We start from the raw sequence: 27,120 nt of genomic DNA, 5'->3' as shown, positions 1-27,120 counted from the left end.
TGGTTTTTGTTTTTCAAAAAAACACTTTTTTTTGCTATGTGTCTGATCTGGGCGCTATGATGGTAATCAAAACAGTATGGTCACTACCCTTATGGAGTGTGAAGCTTACATTTTGTTATGGAAAATAATTAACAACAGGGAAACAAACAAATAGTCACGACTTACATTGCTGTAGAAGAAATCAGTAGGGATGTGTGATAGAGAATAAAAGCAGGCTCTACCAAATACGGCTAACTGAGGAATACCTCTCTAAGGAGTCCTTTAGGTTAAGACCTGGAGGGTAAAAAGGAGTTACCTAAATAGAGAGCCAGGACAAGAGGATTCCAGACGGAAGGAATATGTCCAAAAGGCCTGACCCAAGTGAACAAGTGGGAGAAAAGCATAAGGTGATATTTGAGAACTAAAACAAGAACCAGATTACACAGATCTGACAGATCAGGTGAGACTTCGGGATTTTATTCAAAAGGCAAAGAAAAACACTGAAGAGTTTTATGCAGGGGAGTGTATCTGATTTAGTCTTTTAAAATGATCACTCTAAATATGTAAACTGCACATCAATAAAGCTGTTTGCATTCTTCTTTTAATTACTCTAAAGACTTCCCTAGCAATCCAGTGGTTAAGATTCCATGCTTCCAACACTAGGGGCATGGGTTCGATCCCTCGTCATGAAACTTAAGATCCTGCATGCTGCATGGCACAGCCAAAGATAAGTAAATTAAACACTGCCAAAAGGAACCTTTAAAAAAAAAAAAAAGATTAGCTGTGGAGAGAATCTCCACAGGTTTAAAGAGGGGTAAAAGAGAAAAAGCAGGGGACCAGTTAAACTATTACAACAATCAGGCAAGTGATGTTGATAGCTTGGCACTAGATGCCTCCCAGAGGATGGAATGGAGGAGAAGGCAGATGGAAGGACTGTGAAGGTGACTATAGGACTTGCTGATGGGTTGGGTGTGGAGGTGATAGGAGAGTGAGCTGTCAAGGATGACTCCCATGTTTTAGTCATACTTCACATAATCTTTAAAATCAACTTAGAAGTCATCATATCCTTGTTTTATAGATAGGGAACCCAGGCTTGGGAAGTTAATGAAACCTAACCAAATTCTCCATCTAGTAAGCATCAGAGCCAGATTTGAATCCAGTTGTATTTTTCCCATTATGCCATGCTCCCTTCAGATGAGTTAACCCTATTCATATTGGTGTATTCCATTTACAGTCTGAAAAGCATCATTGGGATTGGGGTTGGAGCTGGAGCTTACATCCTCAGCAGATTTGCAGTAAGTACATGGAGGATTAGTCTCAACACCCTTAAGGCACTGCCTAGGTCACAGCTCTTACTGCTGTGTTAAATGAGAAGGAACTGTCATGGATCTTATGTCTGTTTTTCTATAAATTGTGTCCACAGATACTAGTTTGTATAAAGCCTTGCTTTGTACTTCTAGCACCTAAAAACATAAGAGATGCGGGCAGGATATCATCAATAAAAAATAACTCTCAGAGAACATTTAAAGTGGAATTTCTTACAGCCATTAAAATTTTATAAGACGAGCTTATGATACATAATTTACATATATTATAACCTTAACAAAGAGGTTAGAATACAGATGCAGGTAAAAGTTTGTCATAGGCATAGGAAAGAACTGGAAGAAAACATACCAAAATGCTAAGATTGATGATGTGTAATTAGATAATAATGAGATTTTTTTTCCTGCTCTTCATTATTTCTGTTTTATCACATTTTCTATAATGAGCGTAATCAGAGGGGAAAAAGTAAGCTGGGAAGTTTTTAGTTTACATAGAAATGTTCTTACTGATTTTTCCAAATGCCTCCTGGGTGATAGGACAATCTTCTGAGGGTGGTATTACCTCTTCATGTGGTAACAAAACAAGAAGTTGCTATTGAGGACAGTCTAAGCTTTAACAGCCCCTTATGTCATGTAGTCCCAAGGGTACTGCCCAGGAGGGTAGACCCACCCTGAGCTAAACAGCTGTGGAGATAGCTGTGGACATCCTCTGCTGTGGAAATAAAAACCATCTCCCCCATAGATCCTTGCAAGGCAAGGTCATTTGATGGCAGTTTAGGAAGCTGGTTTTTCTACATGCTGAGTTAGATTTATGGAGCTGTTTTTCTAAATATCCTCCCTAGCACCTCTCTGACCTTTTTTTAAAATCTGAGACATCCATGCCTAGGAAGAGTTGACTAACTACACTCCAGTAGTTTTAGAAGAAGCTGAAAATGGGGCTCTCATGCTGTTGTCTTTGTCTCGTTTCAGCTCAATCACCCAGAGCTTGTGGAAGGTCTTGTGCTCATTAACGTTGACCCTTGTGCTAAAGGCTGGATTGACTGGGCAGCTTCCAAAGTAAGACCAAACAGTATCCATTGGCTCATCCCTTAGTCCCTTCTCAAAATGGCTTATCTGTTTATTTTATTTTTTCATTCATACAGTTAAGGGCAAGAAGTCTTAAATATACAGCTTGATATGAATATTTACACATGTAATCACCACTCAGTCAATATACAGAATATTTCCAACTTTGGTCTTAATGCTTCCTCCCTTTCCCAAAAAGGAACCATTATTCTGGTTTCTGTCACCATAGATTGATTTTGTATATTCAGAATAATGGAAGGTGTGTGCTTTCATATCTTGCTGCTTTCATTCATCATTGTCTGTGAGTCTCAGTCATGAATGGAATACTATGCAACTGAAAAATTATGGGTTTTTTTGTTGTAGGGAAATGAGAAAATTCTCATGCTTAAGAAACAATAAAATTTTTAAAAATACATATATGCATAAGAAAAGAAGGAAAATGCTACTAATAGTTACATCTTTGGTTGGTAGCATTAAAGACAATTCTTATTTTTATTTTATATATTCTATATTTTCCTAATTTTGCTTTGCTTTTATAGTTATTTTAAAATATTAAGCTGTTCCATCTACCAGCAGACCAGATTCTGAAAAGTTTATCTATTCTTCCCCACCTTTAACTTCCAGAGAAATGATGTATTTCCTAGCTTTGGATGAAATACATTAACATTGCTTTTGCCAGATATTATGGAAATTCTTTCTTACAGCTGACTTCAAATTTGTTCTAATTCCTATCTAGTATGTGGGTACATTAAAACTTAAATGAACACTCTTAATAACGTGATGAATATTAAATAGGTTATTAAATGATGAAATGAAATAGGTTATTAGTTGTAATTATCTTTAATTTACAACCTGTGGATCATTGATAACCCAGGTGAAGATTTCTGGGCTTCTTTCTTACTCCGTCTTTCTGGGACTACCTGATCCTGCTCCACCCATATCCGCGTCTGTCTGCCTTATCTCATCTTCTCCATCTCCACCCCCAACTCAGTACTTTACCTCTGTGCCAAGTCCATAGTAGGAACTGAGCTTAAAATCAACAGAGAAGGTTTAAGGGAAATCAGCAACATAATGTGAGTTGGAAATTTTTCTGAAAATAGACTAACAGGCTGCAGATCTACACAGATTGATGCATTTATTAGACGGTGATGTGCATAGCTTTGACGTGGGGAAAATTAAAAGAAAAGCTTTCAAAACGCCAGAACATTCTGTAAACATAGCAGTTTCCTCCCACTCCTTGAAATGAAGATAGCAAAAACTAGAGGAAAGAAAAAAAAATTGCTTTTTCTTTTGGATGACTTGGGAGTAGTTGTAAGTCTATCTTATTAAGCATAAACCCAGTGTAAATGCAGAAACACAGGTAGGAATTAAGTAGCTATAGCAGTGAGCTCTGAGTCCCACGTTCTCAAAGAAGTAACAGCCAGCATTTCTTCTAGCCACCTATTTCAAAGTGGGCCATATTATTACCCTAGAAGGAAGGTTTTGTTTTTTCCTGACTTCTTTCTTGTTCTCAGATTTCTTGGGACCACCATCTCACGAAAATGTGTGACACTGAGTTGTGTTTTTTGTGTTTTTAAGCTTAGCATATTTATAAGGAAGTGCACTAATAAAGTGGACAGATTGATAAAATTTTACCCATGCTCACTCTCTTGACACAAAGTTTTTATCTTTTTAGCTCTCAGGCTTGACAACCAACGTTGTGGACATTATTTTGTCTCATCACTTTGGGCAGGTAAGCGCCTGTTCCAGCCAGGAGAGGGGTGTGTTTATTGGCTTTTGTGTAAAGTCTTATTCACCTCAGGAAAGAAAGGGTTCCCTGGAACTCACTTGATTCCAGTGGGTTAACACTTTCAGTGCCGTGGGAGATGCACATGTCGCCCACCAAAGGCCAGTCTTAGGGGAGGGCATTAACTCAGTGCCACCCGGCTCTTGGCGTTTAGAGAGATGAGAGAAGGCAGCTCCCACCCCGCCCCCAACCCGTTCCCTGTAAGCCGCATGCCATCTGTTCCTGTTTGACGACATCACGTGCCTCACCAAGCTTCTTTAGAGCCAGGATGAGGTCTGGAAAGAAGGGTTGCACAGAAATAGAGATTTCAGAGAAAATAAAAAACAAACCAAAAGACACCACAAATGTTAGTGCTAAAAGAACCTTTTGTTCAAATCCCATGTCTTTCTGGTAAAGAAACTGAAGTCTATAGAGGAAATAACAATTATGTGGATAGCTGTTAGGTGAAAGAGGTCAGGACCCCAGTCCTCTTTTCAGAGAGAAAGTTGAGTAACAGAGAATTCCTGTCCCAATTACAGTGTGTTTTTTCTTACATTACCAAAGAATTCTCAGACACCAGCTGGATGTCCTGTAGCTCAGCTCGATGACACGGTCTACCTGAGTATTGGTCAGATCCCGCAGATTAGAGCTGAGTGCCAGTCACTGAGCCACCACCACTGCTCACCCTCCCCCGACTTCAGCCACTCCAGGTGGTCACCTGTGCTTCTGACCAACCAGCTATAGATCAGAGGTTCCAATAGCCCCCTCCTTGGGTCCAATTTGTTCTCTAGAGCTGCTCACAGAGAAACACTATATTTACCAGACTGGCTTATTATAAAAGGACCTAACTCAGGAACAGCTGAGTGAGAGAGATGCACAGAGCAGTTGTATGGAAAGGGGCAGGGAGCTCCCCTGTCCTCTGGAATGCCCTAGTCTCCCAGAGTGGCCATGCACTCCCCAACCTGGAGGCCCTCCCACACCTGTCTTTTGGGGCGTTATGGTGGCTTTGTTACAGACACGTGATTATGTGGCAGTCAATTCAATATTCACCTCCTTTACCCCCCCAACCCCGGAGAGAAGGGCAGGGTAGGGTTGAAAGTTCCAGCCCGCTACTCACAGGGACTGGTTCCATGTAGAAGTTACTTAGGGGCTTTCCTAAAATCCCATCATTAACCAAAAAAAGATTCTTTATCAGTCTCATCGCAAGGTTTTACAAAGCTCTGTGCCAGGAGGGGAATGAAGACCAAGTATATATTTCTTGCTATAAATGACAGCATCACAGGTGACCTATGAAGGAGGGAGGGAATGAATGAGCAATGAGCATGGAGAGCTGTGAGGTGTCTGGAGTTGGGGTGAAAACTCTAAGTAGGAGTAATGCATGCTCAACTGTTGCCTGTGTATTAAAGGAAAATGGTCACTGTGGAGAAAATTAACATTTACTGAGTACTCATTCTGTGTAAAGTACTTTGACAAGTACCTTTTAGGCACAAAAAGGTGGTTCTATTAAACTTATGGAAAAACTGAGGGCCAGAGAGGGAACATAACTTGCTACAGTTGTCCAGCTAGCAAGTGATCTGAATCCAAATCAGGCTCACTCCAAAATCCATAGTTTTTTCTTTCATTGAGATTGTATTTCAGCAAAATTACAAATTCACATATATATATTTTTAACATTTAAAAAATTTTATTTATTTTTGGCTATGCTGGGTCTCTGTTGCTTTGTGCGGGCTTCCTCTGGTTACAGTGAGTGGGAGCTAGTTTGATGTGGTGCACGGGCTTCTCATTGTGGTGGATTCCCTTGCTGAAGCATGGACTTCAGTAGTTGAAGCACACAGGCTTAGTTTTGCAGCATGTGGCATCTTCCCAGACCAGGGATCAAACCCGTGTCCTCTGCATTGGCAGGTGGATTCTTATCAGTTGTGCCGCCAGGGAAGTCCTCACATACATTTTAGAGCACGGGAGTTCTGCAGGGCTTAATACAAAGAATCTGTTACTCACCCCATTTCTGCCTCTTAGAGGTAACCACTTTAAATCTTTTAGCAGATTCTTTGGGTTTTGCCTCATTAATTAAGGTATTATTTATATATAATAAAGGACACAAATCATAAATACATCTCAGTGACCTTATATACATATACTCATGTCTGTCCATCCTAAGTCACTTTAGTCACGTCTGACTCTTTGTGACCCTATGGAGCCTGGCAGGCTCCTCTGTCCATGGGAGTCTCCAGGCAAGAATACTGGAGTGGGTTGCCATTCCCTTCTCCAGGGCATCTTCCTGACCAGGGACTGAATCCGAATCCCTTGTGTCTCCTGCGTTGGCAGGCAGGTTCTTTACCACTAGCACCACCTGGGAAGCCCATTCTCTCATGTGACCGCCACCGAATCAAGATGGGGAACATTTCTGTCATCTCAAGAAGGTTCCCTCGTGCCCTTTCCTAATCACTAATTCCCCTCCCCAAACAAGTATTCACTGTTCTGTTACCTCTATAGATTATCTTGCCTGTTCTTGAACTTCATATAAATGTAATTACATAGTGTACACTCTAATGGGCCCAGCTTCTTTTGCTCAGTATAGTCTTTGAGATTCGAACTTGTCTTCCTATGTATCAGTAGTTCATTCTTAGATTCTGTGTAGCAGTCCATTGTTATATGTCATGAATGTTCCTATGAGCATTTGGGTTATTTCCAATATTTTGCTTTTGTTTTGCTATTATGAATAAAGCTTCTGTGGACAGTCTTCAGTCAGTTCAGTTCAGTCGCTCAGTCATGTCTGACTGTTTGCGACCCCATGGACTGCAACATGCCAGGCTTCCCTATCCTTCACCAACTCCCAGAGATTTCTCAAACTCATGTCCATCGAGTCAGTGATGCCATCCAACCATCTCATCCTCTGTTGTCCCCTTCTCCTTGTGCCTTCAGTCTTTCCCAGAATCAGGGTTTTTTCCAGTGACTCAGTTCTTTACATCAGGTGGCCAAAGTGTTGGAATTTCAGCTTCAGCATCAGTCCGTCTAATGAATATTCAGGACTGATTTCCTTTAGGATTGACTGGTTTGATCTCCTTGCAGTCCAAGGGGCTCTCAAGAGGCTTCTCCAACACCCTAGTTCCAAAGCATCCATTCTTCGGTGCTCAGCTTTCTTTATGGTCCAGCTCTCACATCCATACATGACTATTGGAAAAACCATAGCTTTGACTAGACAGACTTTTGTCAGCAAAGTAATGTCTCTGCTTTTTAATATGCTGTCTAGGTTGGTCATAGCTTTTGTTCGATTGAAGAAAAAACTTTTCTTCCGTGAACATTCTTACATGTGTCTTTTTGGACATAAATGTCCATGTGTCCTTGCCTCTATCTCTCTAAACATGCATGTATTTCCACCTGTTGGTTTTTCAGTTGTAGGCATTATCTTTGGCATTCCATTATGAAAGATGATTTCTCATATTCACACATACACCCATGCCATGACCCTCGTTTATGTTCTCTACTACTCCATCCTTCCAATATAACATGCTTTGGATTAGATAAATTTTCAGCATTTATACTAGCATGTAAATGTTATTCAGAGCTGAGCCGTGACAGATTTCTTTTTCTGTACATTTCTCCTTTACCAAGTGACAGTGTTAGAATTTTTAAATAAAGGATTCCAGGGGGACACTGTAGGGTGATAGTGGCAGGAGCACAGCCTTTTTTATTTATTTTTTCTTTTTGCTGCACTGCACGAGGGGCTTTTGTTCAGGGATTGAACTCTCACCCCTACAGTGAAAACACAGGCTTAAACTGGACTGCCAAGGACGCTCCTGTTCTGCCTTTTAAAAATATTTAAGCACAAGAGTCAAGACTTGCCATACAGAAGATCTGGTGACACTCATCTCAGCCTCCTTCAGGTCACACTTTCTCCATCTTATGGGTTTTTCCAGGGTCCAGTCAGGGGACAGAAGCTACATGCTTTGAGTAGAGAAAATTTCATGTAATACATCAATTAGTAGAAGGTGGCTTACTTCTTCAAGAGGTGAAAAAGGACTTTGAGGTGTCCAAAAGTAGCAGGTGGAAAAACAGCAGCTACTCCTAGGCTGAGGGGAGGAGAAGCAGGGGCGGGGACAGAGAATATGATGGTTGGATGGAATCACCAACTCAACGGACATGAATTTGGGCAAACTCCAAGAGGTAGTGAAGGACAGGGAAGCTTGGTGTGCTGCAGTGCGTGGGGTTGCAAAGAGTTGGATACGACTTAGCTACTGAACGACTCTTAGTCCAAGGGAATGTGGACACTGAAGGAACTGAGGACTTAGTTGAGCCCCCACCAGCACACCTAAGAGACGCCTGTTCATGGGAGGAATGGTTTCCACAGAAAGCACAGCTGGCCAGCTGTGAAGAAACTTGCCCAGAGGGTAAGGGCCCTAACTTGTCCACAGAGCCATTCACCAGATGGGGGAGACAGTTGTCCAAAATAAGGTCTGAACAGCTGCAGAAGCTACAGAAACTGCAGTTGGATGGGAAGAACCTGAGCCTAGGATGTGGTGACAGCTAGTCTATGAGAATTCTTAAGACCTTGGGCCAGTGGCTCCTGTGCTAAATTTTAAACAAAGGACTGGCAAACAGAGAATGTTTTTATTTTTTGCCTGTGCTGGGTCTTTGTTGCTTAGTGTAGGCTCTTCACTGGGGCTCACAGGCTTTCTCTAGTTTCCGCTCACAGGTTTAATTGCCCCACGGCATTTGGGATCCTGGTTTCCTCAGGGATTGAACCCACATACCCTGCTTTGGAAGGCGGGTTCTTAATTGCTTGACCTTCAGGGAAGTCCCTGTCTTATACCTTTTCTTTTTTTTACTATTTATTTATCTGGCTGCTTCGAGTCTTAGTTGTGGCCTGTGGGATCTTTGTTACATCCTGCAGATCTTTTGTTCCGGCATGTGGACTCTGCATGTAGCACACAGACTTTGTTGCTCCTTGGCGTGCGGGATTCTAGTTCCCTGACAGGGATCGACCACCTCCCCTGCATTGCAAGGCAGATTCTTAACCACTGGAACACCAGCAAAGTCTCTCTCTTAACTTTCTTAATGGTGTCCTTTGAAGCACAGTTTTTATTTATTTTATTTATTTGGGTTTAACCTAATGAAAGTATCTTTTTGTTTTGTTTTATTTCATTTTTATTGGGGTATAGTGTTGATATACAATGTTGTGGTAGTTTCAGGTATACAGCGAAGTGAATCTTGTTACATACATGTATCTATGTATCCACTCTTTTTTAGATTCTTTTCCCATACAGCCTATTACAGAGTATTGAGTAGAGTTCCCTGTGCTATACAGTAGGTCTTTATTAGTTACCTATTTTATATACTCCAATACTTTGGCCACCTCATGCGAAGAGTTGACTCATTGGAAAAGACCCTGATGCTGGGAGGGTTTGGGGGCAGGAGGAGAAGGGGACAATAGAGGATGAGATGGCTGGATGGCATCACCAACTCAATGGACATGAGTTTGGGTGAACTCCGAGAGTTTGTGATGGACAGGGAGGCCTGGTGTGCTGTGATTCGTGGGGTCGCAAAGAGTCGGACACGACTGAGTGACTGAACTGAACTTTATATATAATAGAAGTGTGTGTGTCAGTCCCAGTCTTCCAATTTATCTGTTCGCCATGCCTTGCCCCTGGTAACCAGTTTATTTTCTACATGAAACACAAAAGGTTTTAATTTTGATGAAGTCCAGGCTGTTTTTTCTCTTGTTGCTTGTACTTTTGGTGTTACGTCTAAGAAACCATCACTTAATCCAAAGTCATGAAGATTTACAACTATCCTTTCTCTTTAGAGTGTTACAGTTATAGCTCTTAATATTTAGGTCTATGGTCTATTTTGAGATAATTTTTTGTACTTAGTGTGAAGTTGGAGTCTAACTCCATTCCTTTGAAAATCCAATTTTCCTAGTACCATTAAAAAAAAGACTTTTCTTTGTCCAATGAGTTGTCTGGGTTCCCTTGTTGAAAACTAGTTGGCCATAAATGTAAGGATTTATTTTGGAAGGCTCATTTTTATCTCCCTGATATTTGTCTGGCCTTATGCCATGTCACAAAAGGCCTTCCCAGGTGGTACAGTGGTAAAGAACTGCCTGCCAGTGCAGGAGATGCAAGAGACACCATTTTGATCCCTGGGTTGGGAAGACCCTGTGGAGAAGGAAATGGCAACCCGCTCCAGTATTCTTGCCTAGAAAATTCCATGGACAGAGAAGCCTGGCGGGCTACAGTGCATGGGGCTGCAAAGAGTTGAACACAGTTGGGCAAATGAGCACGCACATACACACATACCCATACCACAGTATCTTGAAAACTATAATGATTTCGGTAAAGTAAGAACATCCTCACAATATATACATGTTGTGTGTTTAATTAAAAATGTGTGCAGCCACAGACAAGAGGTTGTCACAAGGCTGATGAGTTCATTTAAAATTTAAACAAGTGAGTGCATGTATTACTCTTACTGCTTTGAAATGGAAGCATGTAAGGTTTCTATACATTAATAATCTCATCTTCACTAATGAAAATACAACGATAACCCCTTTTTATCTGTCAGATTAGCAGAAGTCAAAAAGAGTGATCATTTGTACTAGCAAGGGTGTGGGGAAACAGTATGAATAAATGAGAAGGCCCCATATGTCCTGATAAGGAGTGACCTCAGTGCAGAATAGTATGTCTAGCACACTACAGTTTGTGTTCTAAAGAAATGTGAGTGATGGTGTGCAATTTACACAGAACAGCTTTTCCTCGGGTGTTCCATTAGCACTTAAGCCAGTTTTACCCCTTTTGTACCAGTGTTACCTCTGCCCCTTTTTTATCTCAAACTTCTGCTCAAGTTCCTCTTCAGACTTTCAAGGGGAAACTGTAGAGGTCATTTCATCTCTGATTGCGATGCGGTTCATTTGTTGTCCACTTATCTTCATATCTTCAGCATTTATCAAGTTTCCTTGGAATGGCTCCAGTGCCCTTCGTTTCAGGGACACTGTGATTCAGTTATTCTTGGCTCACTTTCCCCATGTAGCAGTGAGAATACTCACACAAGCTCTCCTTACCTCGGTTTCTCCACAAGGCTTGCTGGTGGTGACCTTTGCATACTGCTTCAGATTAACTGACTCTCTCACTACCCTGATACATTTTTTTCCTCCAGTGTAAACCCTTTTCCTTCTGCTTAAAACTGTCCATATTTACTGGTGTATGTGTGTGTCCATATATGTACATATATACTTACATATACAAAAATCTGGCAACTGGTTCTAGTGGCCTCCGAGAAGGCCAGCAAGATAAGGATCATTCGGTATGGGTAGTAAGGAGGGAGATTTTCTTTTTACTGATACACTCTTGTTTCTCTTGAATTTTATACAGGGCTTATAGCCAGTATTTTGCAGTAATTTTATTTATCGCTTTTTGGCTTCACTGGGTCTTCTTTGCTGCATGCAGAAACTGTCTCTAGTTTTAGTGAGCAGGGCTGCTTTCTTGTTGCAGAGCACAGACTCTAGAGCAAGAGCTTAGTAGCTGTAGTACAGGGCTCAGTTGCCCCCCAGCATGTGAAGTCTTCCCAGACCAGGGATTGAACCCGTGTTCCTATCATTGGCAGGCAGACACTGCACCACCAGGGAAGTCCCTGTAATAACTTCAAATGGGACATTATCTATAAAAATTTTAAATCACTATGTGGTATACCTGAAACTAATGTAATATTATAAATAAACTCCACTGCCTCAAAAAAAAAACCCATAATATTGGTAAATGATAAATTGACTTAATCACTAAAATATTAATGGAATGTAATATGCCGTTCTAGAATGCATACTATTAAATAATAGTATATAAATAGATATTACACCCACTATATTGATGAAAACATAGATAAGTTAATGATACAGGTTTATGACTAATAAGAGAAGTGTTACTTTCCATTTAATTTATACTTTACAATTCATATAGCATTTCTTATTTAATCCTTAAAACATCCCTTTCGGGTAACGGGTTGTTATCTTCATTTTACAGACAAGACACTGTCTCTTTGAAAGTGCCAGAACATGAATAAAAGACAAATAAGGAAATTAGGGTTGCAAATGGTGAGAACGCAAACCAAACAAGATAGGTTTGTACTGTAGCTCAGAAGTTCACCTGTGTCTTCTTTTCATTGTTCTAGGAAGAGTTGCAGGCCAACCTGGACCTGATTCAGACCTACAGACTGCATATTGCCCAAGACATCAACCAGGAAAACCTACAGCTCTTCCTGGGCTCGTATAACGGGTACAGTTGGTTCTGTTCCTTCACTTAAATGCAGACGAAGTCTGAGAAGCTAATGGAAATTTAAGAGAGAATCAGGAGGGGAAGTAAACTGCTTCTTACAGTGTTGTGTGATGGGGTTACTTTCACACTTTCACAACAGTAGAAGAGGAAGAGCTTTCAGATAGATATGAAAACAGCTTTCAAGAGGAATGAATGAACTGAATGCTGTTTCAGGCATATTCACCTACCAGTTGTACTTTTAAGATGTTTTGAGACCAAAAGGACCTAAAAGTTATGTACACACACAAAAACACACAATTTGGGTGACACAGAAAAATGCATGTTGAGGATAGAAGGATAGAAGTTTGGGACCTTAATTCAGTCTCCCTCTACTAATATCCTGTCATCAGGCAGAAGTGAAACATGAACAGTGGTAAATTCTCTTTTGTTTGTGTATTCCCAAAGTTGTCACATTTCCCCCAGTCACTGAGAGAAGCCCAATTCTTATCTTGCATCCAGCTTCTCCAGTGAAAATGTCAGTTCCTTCTAGCTTCCTGGGTATATGGAAAAAGATTGAGGAAATAGGTCAGCTGTAACTTACCCAGACTTACACAGCCAGTAGGAGCAAAGCAAGTTTTGAATCCAGTCTCTAGCTCCTTCCTCTGTATTACAGAGCCTCCTTATTTTTAGCTGAAATCAGAAAGGATATTAAATACTACAATAAACTGTAAGTACCAGGAAAATAGTTCCCCTAAAAGGTTCCCCTTAAGAAATTATTCCTAGGGGCTTCCCTCATGGTCCAGTGGCTGAGACTCCACCCTCCCAATTCCCGGGTCCCGGGTTCGAGCCCTGGTCAGGGAACTAGATCCTGCGTGATGCAACTACAGATCCCACCTGTGGCAACTTAGAAGATCGAAAATCCCATGTGCTGCCACTAAGACCCAGCACAGGCAAATAAATAAAATAAAAACAAATATTAAAAAAAATATTCCTGTAAAGTAATTGGAAAATTAGACACTTAGGACTTGAGGATTTCAACAGCATTGCTGTTAAGTTTTCAAGTTGTCTCCTTTCATCATCCTACTGAGTTCCTTTTTCCTTCTCTGTTCCACTCAGGATGCCACTGATGAGGCTACTTATGAACAAAATCTATAAATAATCTCTTCCCTTGTCAGGTGTGAAGGAAAGATAATTTTCATATTCTTTGATACCTTTGGGTTTTCACATCCAGGAAGTAACCTGAGTTGCCATGATTTTACCTGAAACGTGCATTGTTTCCTTTGTGTCTCTCTAGACGCAAAGACCTGGAGATTGAAAGACCCATTCTGGGACAAAATGATAACAAATCAAAGACGTTAAAGTAAGTCTCGATCTGCCCACTAAGTTGCTAGATATACCTGCCTTTGATAGAAGTCAGTGTCTGTGGAGCTGTGTGCTCCCAGCTGAGTGTCCTCCTGTCTGCCTTCCCCCAGGTGCTCTACTTTACTGGTGGTTGGTGACAGTTCACCCGCAGTTGAGGCTGTGGTAAGTATGTCCTGACACTGTGAAGATGAGTAAGGTGAAATATAATAAGTTGTTTGTAGCACACTGCTGATGTACTGGAAACAGTTGGTAGATACTGCTGCTGCTGCTGCTGCTAAGTCGCGTCAGTCGTGTCCGACTCTGCGACCTCATAGACGGCAGCCCACCAGGCTGCCCGGTCCCTGGGATTCTCCAGGCAAGAACACTGGAGTGGGTTGCCATTCCCTTCTCCAGTGAAAAGTGAAAGTGAAGTCGCTCAGTCATGTCCGACTCCTAGCAACCCCATGGACTGCAGCCTACCAGGCTCCTCCGTCCATGGGATTTTCCAGGCAAGAGTACTGGAGTGGGGTGCCATTGCCTTCTCCGTGGTAGATACTAGGTTTTGTTAATTCTGATTACACATATCAGGTTTGTGCTTTGTTATCCAGTCTGGGAAAATAATTCCTCATTGATCACTCGGTTTCATCAGAAGGGATCAATAGTGCCCAGACTGTTTTATATGGTGCAGTTCATTCGGTGGCAGATAGTACCACTAAATACCATTTGCTTATCATCAGATTTCTGACAGCCTTGGCCTTCTGCAGCCACCACAAATCTGGAACTGTTGCAGCTGGCTGGAAGGTTGCTGAGAGCCTGCGTACTTTTCTCTACCTCTTTCTCAAGCACATAGCACATTGGTAAAAATAATATGTGTTCATCGTAAAAAATTGGTAAATAGAAGGACAGGAGGAAAAAAACCACGATCCCGAAGACAAGCCACCATGTTTTTCTTCAACATAGATATTGTTGTTTAATCACTAAGTCATGTCCAACTCTTTTGTGACCCCATAGACGGTAGCCTGCCAGGCCTCCCTGTCCATGGGATTTCCCAGGCAAGAATACTGGAGAGGGTTGTCATTTCCTTCTCTAGGGGATCTTCCTGACCCAGGGATCCAACTCGTATCTCCTGTATTGGCAGGCAGATTCTTTATCACTGAGCCACGAGGGAAGCCCCACAGCATAGATTGGATGATACTAAATATACAAGTTTTAGAGACCTGATTACTTAATGCTGTATACAATTCAGTCTTGTAAATATACCCTTGTTTATATAACTTCATTGTCTTGTTGATTATTTATGATTGTGCACCATTAATAATGTTGCCGTTGAACATCCATACAGAATCTTTGCCTGCATTTTTGATCATTTCCCTGGGATGAGATGGAAATAATGTGTCAAAAATCATATACCTTTGTAAGGTTTTTAATGCCTTTTGCCAGATTCCTTTCCAGAAAAGATATAACAGTGTGTTGCTGCTGGCAATGTAGGATAGTGTCTGTTGCACAGCATGCTGTTCAGCTTGGACTTTTCAGTTATTAGTAGTTAATTTGGTTAAAAATTAACTACTGTTAACCACTGTTTTAATTTGCACTTCTTTAATTACACATGAAGCTTTCAGTTTTTCATAAGTCATCATTTTCTTGTCTTTCCCACATATATAACGTAACTTAAGTTTCTGCATGAAATGATCTGGTTTTCTTTGGCCACCTTCACTTCTTTAGCTGAAAAGGTGGAGATACATGTTTTTGATAGATCTATCAAAACCATTTTTTCATGACGTGTATTTGACACAGAAAAATAGTAATGTTTATAGAAAATACCCTTAATGAGAATTTTCTAATGATGCTGAGTTGTCTTTCTAAAATTACATGAACTTAAAGTAATGTTGGACTTTCCTGGTGGCTCAGACGGTAAAGCGTCTGTCTACAATGCGGGAGACCCGGGTTCGATCCCTGGGTTGGGAAGATCCCCTGGAGAAGGAAATGGCAATCCACTCCAGGACTATTGCCTGGAAAATCCCATGGACAGAGGAGCCTGGTAGGCTACAGCCCTTGGGGTCGCAAAGAGTTGGACACAACTGAGCGACTTCACTTTATAAAGTAATGATACCAATCATTTTTCAAGATTGTATAAGTTGGCCATACATATACAGTCTTTTTCTTTCTGATTCCATACCTTCAGTGCGTATAGAGAATAACTTCAAAATGCCATCTGTACCACAAACTAGATGCTGTCTCTTCTAGATACATTCAAACCTAACTCCCCTGCCAGAGCCTTTTATCCCCTGAATTGGTAGGGATTTAGAGGGCTGTCCAAGTGTGGAAGAGCAGGAAGAAACTCCACAAGTTCTAGTCTCTAGTATTCTTGCTTATTCATTCAGTATCATTTTTTGAGCTTCTCCTATTTGCTCAGTGGGCTTCCCCGCTGGTTCACCAGTAAAGATTTGCCTGCCACGAGATGCAGGTTCAATCCTTGGGTCAGGAAGATTCCCCTGGAGGATGAAATATTCTTGTCCAGTATTCTTGTTTGGGAAATCATGGACAGAGGAGCCTGGCTGGCTCCAGGACATGGGGTCACAAAGGAGTTGGACATACTTAATGACTAAACAACACATATGTGCTCAGTGCTCTGGAGAATATGAAAATGAATAAGATGGAGTCTTAGCAAGATTGCAAGGAGATCAAACCAGTCAATCCTAAAGGAAATCAGTCCTGAATATTCATTGGAAGGACTGATGCTGAAGCTGAAACTCCAGTACTTTGGCCACCTGATGTGAAGAACTGACTCATTGGAAAAGACCCTGATGGGAAAGATTGAAGGCAGGAGGAGAAGGGGACAACAGAGGATGAGATAGTTAGGTAGCAAGACCGATTCAATGGACATAAATTTGAGCAGACTCTGGGAGACAGTGTAGGACAGGGAAGCCTGGCGTGCTGTGGTTCATGGGGTCACAAAGAGTTGTACACGATTGAGCAACTGAACTGAACTGGAGTCTTAGCAGTTGGACCTGGGGAGAAAGTAGACATGTCAAAAACCAACCATTGTTCTTGGCCTACAAGATCCTGAGCCTTCGTCTTAAACAGTTACAGAAATTACAAAGTGATGAACCAAGGAAAAAGTATGTTTTATTATATTAAATACAGACTTAGGAGTCATTCTTCTAGAAGATACTTATTGTATATCTAGTATGTTCTCAGCACTTTGCCTGGCATTTAGGGATCAAGTTTTTACATTCTTCTTTTTTTTTGTTTGGTTGGGCTGGGTCTTAGTTTCTGCGCGCGAGCTTTCTCTAGTTGCAGAGAGCGTGGCTACTCTAGTTGCGGTGCGTGGGCTCCTCTTGTTGTGGACCACAGGCTCTAGGTGCGTGGGTTTCAGTAGTTGTGACACAGGGCTCATTAGTTGTGGCTCATGGGCTCTAGAGCATGGGCTCAGTAGTTATGGCGCACAAGCTTGGTTGCTCTGCGACATGTGGCATCTTCCCAGACCAGGGATTGAACCTGTGTCCCCCGCATTGGCAGGTGGATTCTTACCCAGTGTGCTAACAAGGAAGTCCTACATTCTGCCTTTTAGAGCATATTCTGTAGTAAGGAAACAGGTACATTTGTTTACTTCCTGCATTGGCATTTGTATAAAGAAAAAACCCTGACTTGATGATCCTGGCTTTTAGATCATCCTCTGATTTTAGAAGTTGTGAGTAACCACCCATCAGCCATCCCCAGAGTAAGCATTCAGCTGGATTACTGGTTCTTGCCTAGGTAATTTTCATGGCTTCTTAACTGGCTCGCTGCCTCTGCAGTCTGTCATACAGGCCACTGCTGGTTATTTTCCTGAAACAGTTCACATCCCGTCACCTCAGAAACCCTCTGTGACTTCTTGCCTTCCACAGTCAGCTCAAGTTTTCTCACCCTCTCCCCACAGTGCATCCTCATACCATATACTGGCCTCTGTAACCCCACACATGCCCGGCACATTCACCTTGCATCCCCTGGGTCTTTGCTTCTGCTTCCCCATGACTCTGCTGCTGCTGCTAAGTCACTTCAGACGTGTCCGACTCTGTGCGACCCCATAGACGGCAGCCCACCAGGCTCCCCCGTCCCTGGGATTCTCCAGGCAAGAACACTGGAGTGGGTTGCCATTTCCTTCTCCAATGCATGAAAGTGAAAAGTGAAAGGGAAGTCGCTCAGTCGTGTCCGACTCTTAGCGACCCCACGGACCGCAGCCTACCAGGCTCCTCCATCCATGGGATTTTCCAGGCAAAGTACTAGAGTGGAGTGCCATTGCCTTCTCCACCCCATGACTCTGGAAGCCTTCAAATGCCCACCTCTTCTTACTTTGGCTGTAGAAATCCTATTTATCCTTCTGTTCTCACTCAGCTCAGAAGTGAAGTTTTCAAGTACTCTTATTCTGCCTTGGGGCTTCTCTAGTGGCTCAGGAATCTGCCTGCAATTCAAGAGACACGGGGGTTCGATCCCCAGGTTGGGAAGATCCCTTGGAGAAGGAAATGACAACCCACTCCAGTATTCTTGCCTGGGAAATCCCATGGACAGAAGAGCATGGTGGGCTGCAGTCTATAGGATTGCAAAAGACTCAGACACGACTTAGTGATTAAACAACAACATTCTGCCTTGTGTTACATGCTTTTGCCCCTCTAGATTCCATGCTCTTAGCACGGTGTTCTATATGTGTGCTTGGGCAAGCATGTGTAAAGAAGAGATCTAGTAGATCAAGTTAACCATAAAACATTGTTGAACCATAAAACAACCTCCCCAGAACATTTTCTTTGAGGTCCCTGCCTTTGTGGATACAAAGGTATGAGATACCAAGCATGAAAATAGACAAGATTGTAATTCTTAATTGTGATGATTGCTCCGAGAGAAAAAACCATAGAGAAGTTCAACTTTCAAGGGGACAGCCAAAGATCTTGAGGCTTAGAAGAGTCAGGGCGAGAGGAATGGCACCCCTGCTACCTCCGGGGCAGAGGATGGGGATGAGGAGTGGGCACAGGAGGTGTGAGGGCTCAGTCATAAAGACCGGTTGTGCTGGGGAATCATCAGGACCTCAGCAGGTGAGGCCCATAGTTCACATTTTAAAGAAGGAGATAACTTGCCCTGCTGCTGCCTAGCCGTAAGAGGAATTAGGTTCAAAATGTAGCTCTTTAAAGACTCTACTTGTAACGGGTCCAGAAAATGAACTTAGCCAGATTTTTATATCTACTAAGAAATACAAGATATAAAGTATATCATGTAAATATATCTCCTATTTTTTATTTTGGTAATTTCTTTGGCTGATTCAGCCAAAACTGAGTTTCTCCCAGCTGAGCTTCTTGAAAGATCATTCGTGTGCCAAGCTATTTTGTATTTAGCAGTTCATAAAATTGTCTTTCTCTGTTTTTTTTTTTTTTTTAGGTTGAATGCAATTCTCGCCTGAATCCTGTAAATACAACTTTGCTAAAGGTAATGTGTTTCCTTTCCTCACTGCCAGCCCTTAGTGAGTAAATTATATGTGGTTCAAATCACTTTATTTCTGGAATAGTTGCACAGAAACAAGGAAAACTTCTTTCTGTCATTCTCTTTTTTTAAAAAGAAATTATTTTCCTGAATATAGTCTCAGTATAGAAAATGGGAAAATAGAAAAAAGAATGGAATATAGAAAGAATAAAATAAAATTACTCATAATCCTGCCACCCACAGGTTACCCTCTGGTACAAAATGCATGTACTGGTCTTCCTCCTGGGTGGTGAGGGGCTGAGCTGGTCTTTGTGGTGGTGCATGGGCTTCTGCTGCTGTGGAGCACAGGCTCTGGAGCGCGTGGGCTCCGTAGTTGTGGTGCTCAGGTTTAGTTGCTCCCTGGTATGTGGGAACCCGACTCCCTGACCAGGGATCAAACCTTCATCCCCTGCGTTAGAAGGCGGATTCTTAACCACTGGACCCCTGGGGAAGTCCCTCTTATTCATTTTTAAATCATTAAGATTATAGGCTATTTCTAGCCCTGTGTCTGTTTTCCTCAACTTCTTGACATGTAAACAACTTTCTGTGTCATTGAAAACTTCATAAGCATTATTTAATGTTGTGAGATATTAGATAATGGATAGGAGTTCTTCACAAGCTAAATTCCCTTGTATGGATAAGAGAGTTTTCCAGTAGCATTGTCACAATAAGGGTAGATGCGTTTTCTGGAGCCTGTAGTGGAATATTTAAGGGCCTGACCTCCTGGTCCGAATTTGGATTACAGTATATTTAAGTGCTAAACTTATGTTGCTTACTGCTGCTTTCTCAGCCTGAAAGACCTCTGCTTTCTTCCCTTTTTCTTTGAAGTGCAGTTAAAAGGGAAGTGCTGCCACTATAAGCAGCCCATAGTTCCTGGAAATAATGCTCTGATGTGATAAAACTAAGAGTGTTCTAGGGTCCAGGTGATTGATGAACTAGTCTAAAACATGAATTTTTTTTATTTTATAAGTATGTGGTTTCAGATTAGCTTTTCAATGCAAGTTTGAATCAGTTTTCTAAAAGTGCAGAACTGAACTTAACAGTAGCCACAGGTGTGCTTATTTCTGGGCAGAAATGCCCATCCCACAGCAACGTGATGGAATTGATTCTCTGATAGGTATCCAGCTTGGAAATAGTCCTTCCCAGTACTGTCTCTAAGTATGAGAACTGTTTTACGATTCTAATCAGATTTTGACTCCTAAACTTCTTGAAAATACAGCCTGGGCTAATTAGGTCTGTTTTATACTTAAATCAGGTTAAATGTTTGTTCCTGATCTTACACTTAGAATTTTCAGGGAACTGACTATTCCTTGTTAACCTCGGATTCCTGTGCCTCCTCTGGCATTCCCATCTGCAGAATAACAGTCTACCCTCAAAGTTTTCATGTTAGTGAAGGTTTCATGAGGTTCATGTCTCTTTTCTAAAAAATGCCTGAATACGCTACTCTGTGAGTATGGAATACTTAACAAGTAGAAGGAAGAAGGTGGCCTCGTGATTGGCCATTGTGCCCTACAAGTAGCGTTCTCTGCGGATTGGCAGGGTATGCATCTCCGGGGCTTGTTAGAAATGCAAGTTCTTGAGCTCTGCTCCAAAGGCCTCGGGCAGGAACTCAGAGTTTTAATAAGCCCTCCTGGTTATTCCAATGCATGATAACAAAACCCTACTCTAGAAGTTTTTGTGCAGATGACAGTAATCAATGTGTAAAGATTTATGAAGTGAGAGAGACCCTCATCACTCCCAACAGTGAAATTAAAATGTCTGACCAAGCAGGTTGGCTGAATCCAGCATCAGTGCCTGATCATAGACCTCCCCTTAGTCATGAAGTGGAGACAGTGTAGAGTTGAGAGGGAACTTTTAAGAGTTTGGTGCCTTGAGAAGTAGGGTCACACTGCTTGAGGACTCTGAAAGTAAATCCTCCAGGTAGAGGCAGAACCAAGGTAGTAGTTAACTTTACTATCACCTGACATGGACCTGACAGCCGGGCCCTGCCCTACTGATGAATAAATAGTGAATAATCTTTCAGAATTATATCCAAAGTTATTGTTAGAATTTAGGTCTGCGTATAAGAGTGCATTGAGGAGGGACTTCGCTGGTGGCTCAGTGGTAAAGAATTTGCCTGCCAGTGAAGGGGATATGGTTCATTCCTTGATCTGAGAGGATCCCACATGCCATGGAGCAGCTAAGCCTGTGTGCTGCAACTGCTGAAGCCCACAAACCCTAGAGCCCATGCTCCACAGCAAGAGAAGCCATCGCAATGAGAGGCCTGCATTCCACAACTCGAGAGTTCCCCCGCTTTCTGCAACTAGAGAAAGCATGAGCGCAGCAGTGAAGACCCAGTGCAACCAAAACTAAACTAATTAATTAAAAAACAAAAAGAGTGCATTAGAAGATGGACACTAGGGTGCAGTTAAACATTAAGGAACCTGTAATTTGATTCTGTCCTGTTTGATAGGACCCTGGATATGCAGAGCGTTCCCCTTAAGTGTATTCAAGTCTCAGCTGACTTACATGTTTTCCCTTCTAGATGGCAGACTGTGGTGGACTACCCCAAGTAGTTCAGGTAAGGAGACTTTTTTTAAAAAGCATCCATTTGATTTCAGTTCTCTGTCCGTGCAAAGATTAACAGCTTCTTCTTTTGTCTTCCTAGCCTGGGAAGCTCACCGAGGCCTTCAAGTACTTTTTGCAGGGAATGGGCTACAGTGAGTAGTACATAACTTTCTATTCTAACCAAGATTTATTGATAAATGGGGTCATTTTGGCATCTGGGGAGCACTCAGTTCTCAGGGCGTAACCTCTGTGCTAGCCAGGCTGAAGTTAAGTAGAAACCAAAATTTTTTATGAAAGATTCTTCTGCACATATATACAAAGATGAGTAATGCTTACTTGTGCCAGGCACTCTGTATTCTTAACCTTAAGAGGTAAGTTCTGCTATTAGTCCCATTTTACAGAAGAAGAAATTGAGGCTTAGAGGCTAAGCATGTTTCTCAGGATAACATTTCAGGGGTAGAGCCATGATTCAGTCTTAACTCCAGAGTCCACATGTTCAACCACTGAAGCTTTGGCAGTCCTGGCTGTGAATATGAGGTTGTTACTTGCATTTGAACTTAGCTGGTTAATGACTCCTGGTCTAGAGAAAGAAGTTACATCAGTGAAGTCTGCTCCCCACAGGAGATAAACTTGCAGAGTATTTCAGAGTGAATCCAAGGATGTGTCGTATCATGTGCCACTGTCCTGGTCTCTTGTATTGTGAGACTCCTGAGCTTTCTCATTTGTCCCAGGATATCCTCACTGGCTCCTTTCTTGGAGTTTTAAAAAGGAAACCCCTTCTACCCAGGTACAGAGCTCTGTATCCAGTAGGGTGATTTTTCTCCTGTCTTTGGTGTCAGTGTGATTAATGACCACTGGGCAGCTGCTCTGGGCAGCAGCTGGACCCCTGGGTACAGCCCTGTACCTGGCAGGCAGCCCATGTATGTCTCGTCTGGAGTGGCCGTGTCATCCCCGTCTGTGAGCCACTATCAACCGAGCCCACACCCCTGTCCCTCTGGCTCGCTGGGAGGAGCACAAGTCCCTCTCCTTTCATAGGAAGCAGTTCATTATCCAGGCAGGTTGGCTGTTTATAGTGGAGGAAAAAGCAGTTGCCTTTGACTAGTTGAGAGAAGTATCATCCAAGATGTTACTGAATTATTAGTTAGCCTTCTGTCCTTTCTGGAACCTTAGAATGAAACTTTGCCCCTGGCTTAGTCTGTTCTGTCAGTGTCTGCCAGGTAACCAGGTTTACCACTTGGCACTCTTGGGTCACTAACCTGCCTTTTCCTGTGTCCATCCTGCTTCCAGTCCCGTACGTGCAGCTCAGTCACCTGAGCACCGAGTCAGGTACCTTCCTCTGTGCTGGCCCCGCCCCTGCCTCCCAGCGATGCTCTCCTGGCTGCCCGCAGCATGTCCATGGTTTCCCTGTGCAGTGAGAGCCCGATAGAACGCGGCTCATTGTGCCCCAAGAGAGTTAGCCTGACGGTCCAGCCCTGGTTCCCCAGGAGTAAAGGGGTGGGTTGTAACAGCCAGGGTCGCAGCAGCAGCTGAAACTTCATAGGGGGCCCTTCTTCCATCACCACCACCTACTGAGTGATCCTTGAGTTAACTCCCAGACACAGGGTTCTCAATTATGAAGGTTGGAGCCTATGCCCGGAGAATGCAGGTACTGGCATCTTCTGACCCCAGCATTGAAATGACAGCTGGAGGAGTGGCTTGTCTTAGAAAGACAGGCAGGGAGGTAGGCCAGGTTAGGCCCTTTCCTAGCCAAGCTGGAAGGACCTTACAGCCAGAGCAGTGGCACAGCAGAAGTCTGACTTAAATAGACCTCCAGTGTGCTTTCTCACAGTCAGCCTGCACCTCGGTGCCTGTGCAGAGGCCAGCTCCAGGCCCCCCTGCCCTCCCTGCCCCTCACCTACCTACATGTCTCCTCCCCAGGTAGCAAGGGTCACCTGTGGACACAGATGGTAGTCTTGTTGTATCGGGCTTGCACTGTGTGTGTGAAACACCTTCGTACTTGTGTGGTGTGATTTGTCTTTCTTTGGTTTAGTCTCGCATGCATCACAGGTTTGGGTTACCTGTTTGGGTTCCCAAAGCCTTCTTCCTAATCACTGTGTGGATGGCATGGGCATAGCTAAGAGGTTATACTCTGGACTTAGTTCACCCATCATTCTACTGTAGACCAGAACCAGCTGAGATTTCACCCAGATCCAGAGGATTAAAGCAGCCTTGCCTAGAGCCCCTCACCTAGAGCAAAGTGGGATGGCTGTGTCTCGTCCTGGTGTCGCCTTAGATGATGGGTTGGGAAAGCTACATGTAAAGCCTTTGGTGAAACTTCTGGATTAGCTGAGCTTAACCACAGTTCTTTCCTCTAGTCCTCTCCGTTCTCTCTTACAGTCCCATCTGCCAGCATGACCCGGCTCGCCCGATCCCGAACCCACTCCACCTCAAGTAGCATCGGCTCTGGAGAAAGTGCCTTCAGCCGATCTGTTGCCAGCAATCAGTCAGATGGAACTCAAGAATCCTCTGAGTCCCCTGATGTTCTGGACAGACACCAGACCATGGAAGTGTCCTGCTAAGCAAATGCTCCTCCCCAGGACCATGCAAGTCCATCCTCCTTCAAACAGCCACTCCATAATATAACACTTCATCCAGCAATCTGGCATCTATCTTTAACTCCTGCATGGCCACTGACTCTCTCTTTCTGGTATCCTGGATTTATCATCCTCTCTGCCTGCCCACCCTCCTTTTTGTATGTACCAAGAACCACTTCCATCCCATTTCTGTAACATTCCAACCTCTTTAGCTGATCAGATCTCCATATCTTCTCTTATCAGCTTTTCCCTGTGCTTTCCCAACTATGTATCTAAGATTCTTTGATTCCTGACGTATGTGTGTGAGCACACGTGTCTGTGTTTGTGTGTGCATAGTTTTGTGATTTTAAACATGCTTTCTTGTAGAGCTTCTGCAGACAAAAACAAAAAAAGGGACTCTTTTTTTTTTTTGCATTTTCAGTGATGTTTTTAGGAGAAATATGCAGAACAGGTTTCTAGGTAGGCCATTACATTCTCTTTTGGTTCCTCTCTGATGGTCAAGATTTGTGAAGTGACTTCAGGAGAGAGGAGATCTGAGGAAGGTGGAAGATCATAATTTCTGTTTGGATTGTTGATTATGACCAATAGAAGGGAACCTGTTACATAGAAAAGCAGGCCAGGTGGCCAGCCACCTTCTCCCGTCCAATTGAATTCATGTATCCTATAAATGAAAGGAAGGGATATGTTCTCTTAGAAGCCCATGAACAATGACATTCTGATGCAATGTTGCATTTTTCTGAAGGAATGAGTGTGGCTTAATTATTGGACTCTCTTAGCACAGGAAGGTGGAAAACAAAATTCCAGGCCTCTGCTCTGTCAGAGCAAAATTGATGTCTCTGCAGTGTCTGATGCCACACACCAGACATCGGAAGGAGGCGCCTCCCAGGAGAAGCACTCTCCATCCCCCCAGAAGGGAGAAGTATATAGCCTGAAAATTATATAGATGCTGAGGAAATAGTTGGAGAGAGAGGATCAGACATTAACACAATATGATGCTTTATAAGTATAACCTTGATTTCAGAAGAGTTAATGGAGCCTAAATGAAAGATAGAACCCATTTCTCAGAAAGTTAATCCTGTGAACTCCCTCTTCTAAGAGGGAAGGAACCATAAGGGCACCCCATCCAGGTAGAATTGTGTTCGGTCCACTGCTATGTGAGGGGGTCACAGCCACCCAGAGAGTGTCTCCAGGAGTGTGAAAACAATTGCCACCCAGTAAGGGTCCCGCTTTGACAGCACAGAGATGTCAGCTCAGGGTTATATAATTTCAGTCCTAGGAAGGGGCTTTTCAGATGTAGCATTCGCTTTCTGCTCAGATAGGGAATGCATCACTCTGCCGGAGTATGACTTTTTACAGACGACGAAATAAAGCTGTATATGTCTCATTGTTACCCAGTGGCTGGTGTGACTTCTCTCAAGCCACTTCCTGGGGCTCTGGTGGGGACTGCACATGGGCTTCATACTGGGTCACATACCTGATGATTGTCCACCCAGCGACACCATCCACTTAAAGTGAGGAAACCAAGTCCCGGGATTAATCATTTGCCCAAGATCATCATGCCAGTAAGCTAGCCAGGACTGAACCCTGAGTCCATCTGACACACCTGTATTCCCCTCAGACGAAAAACTGTGAGAAGCTTGGTCATTGGTTTGTGATGGAGGAGCAGGTGAGGTCTCGGGAAGGCGTTCAGCATCTCAGCTCTGCCCTTCGTGCACGGTTGCTGCGTCCCACCCCTTGTGCGGTAACCACAGCCACCTGCCAGGGCGCCACCGACAGACCAGGCTGTGTTTCTCCAGAAGGGGCTCTTTGTACCCTGCCCCCCCAAGAATAATTCCAGGGGGGTGGCCATCCTAGATCAGTTCCGAATGATCCAGGGGCTGCGGCTACCAGTATACCCAGGTCGCAGTGTCTGTGGGGAGGTACTTGTAAAATGACTCGACCCTGCCTCTCCTAGTAGAGGACAGGAAACCAGTGCCCATGGGCAGATGAGGTGTCCGCGCTGAGTTCCAGACAAAACCACCCGGCACGGAGTTGCAGAGCTGCAGGTGGTCTGATGGCCAGGGCTGCTCTGAGAGCCCACCCTGCTCCAGCTGTCTTGGCTGTACAGCACGGATGGTTGCCTCTTCCCAGCTTGGCTTTGTGCCTGGGGTCAGGCCCCAACTGACTACACCCAGCTGGTTCTTACCATACTCATCCTCTTCTCATTTGCATTTTCTTTCTTCCTATTCAATACTAAAAAAAAGAAGTTGGAGCGCCTACTTTGTGAGAGGTAAGGAAGTGGCCAGGTAGACGCTACACACTATGACTGTGTTAAGCTTTTCCGTGTAAATTTTCTCACGCAGTTCTCGTGGCAGCTCTGCGAAGTGGGCAGTGCGTTTTACAAAGAACGGTTGAGGAAAGTTAAGTGATGTCGCCAGAGACACCTACTCGACAAGGTTCCTAGTTCTTCCAGAATCAATGCATTTTCATGTTTTATTAAGGCTTTTATTGAGCACCCACTACAGATTGAGCCCTTTCATCTTCTTGCGTGTCCCTCCTCTGATCCAGGAAGGTAGACCTATTCCAGTTTTATGGATGAGAAGACAGGCCCAGAGGTAACTAACTTAAAAATAGTCTAGAAACTAATAGAGCCGCACATCTAGGCTTTAGACTCTCTCATTTCCAGGTACCTCCCTGAGTGGAATGGGAGAGCATATGGTGGGAATGTTTTGAGACCAGAGATGTCATTCCCTACTTCGTTCCTTGCTCATGGACTGCTCCTTAAGGCCAGTGTGAAAGGCTGTTTGTCACATGGAAAG

General features: G+C 43.2%; 1 protein-coding gene across 5 annotated transcripts in view; it reads left to right on the top strand.

Moving 5' to 3' along the window:
• The window catches only part of NDRG3 (NDRG family member 3), a 63,181-nt gene extending 37,469 nt beyond the window's left edge, over positions 1 to 25,712 (top strand). For all 5 annotated transcript variants that reach the window (XM_070381692.1, XM_070381690.1, XM_070381691.1 and 2 more), the window contains 10 exons: positions 1,214 to 1,274; positions 2,271 to 2,357; positions 4,042 to 4,098; positions 12,292 to 12,395; positions 13,669 to 13,734; positions 13,847 to 13,898; positions 19,122 to 19,169; positions 21,727 to 21,762; positions 21,850 to 21,901; positions 24,126 to 25,712. In XM_070381692.1, the coding sequence (XP_070237793.1) occupies positions 1,214 to 1,274; positions 2,271 to 2,357; positions 4,042 to 4,098; positions 12,292 to 12,395; positions 13,669 to 13,734; positions 13,847 to 13,898; positions 19,122 to 19,169; positions 21,727 to 21,762; positions 21,850 to 21,901; positions 24,126 to 24,307 (745 nt within the window). In that variant the 3' untranslated portion in view covers positions 24,308 to 25,712. The remainder of the gene's footprint in view (positions 1 to 1,213; positions 1,275 to 2,270; positions 2,358 to 4,041; positions 4,099 to 12,291; positions 12,396 to 13,668; positions 13,735 to 13,846; positions 13,899 to 19,121; positions 19,170 to 21,726; positions 21,763 to 21,849; positions 21,902 to 24,125) is intronic.
• Positions 25,713 to 27,120: the final 1,408 nt, after the last annotated feature.

The sequence above is a fragment of the Bos mutus genome, chromosome 13, assembly GCF_027580195.1.
Source record: "Bos mutus isolate GX-2022 chromosome 13, NWIPB_WYAK_1.1, whole genome shotgun sequence".
Lineage (NCBI taxonomy): Eukaryota > Metazoa > Chordata > Mammalia > Artiodactyla > Bovidae > Bos > Bos mutus.
This window is presented reverse-complemented; position numbering and strand designations above follow the sequence as displayed.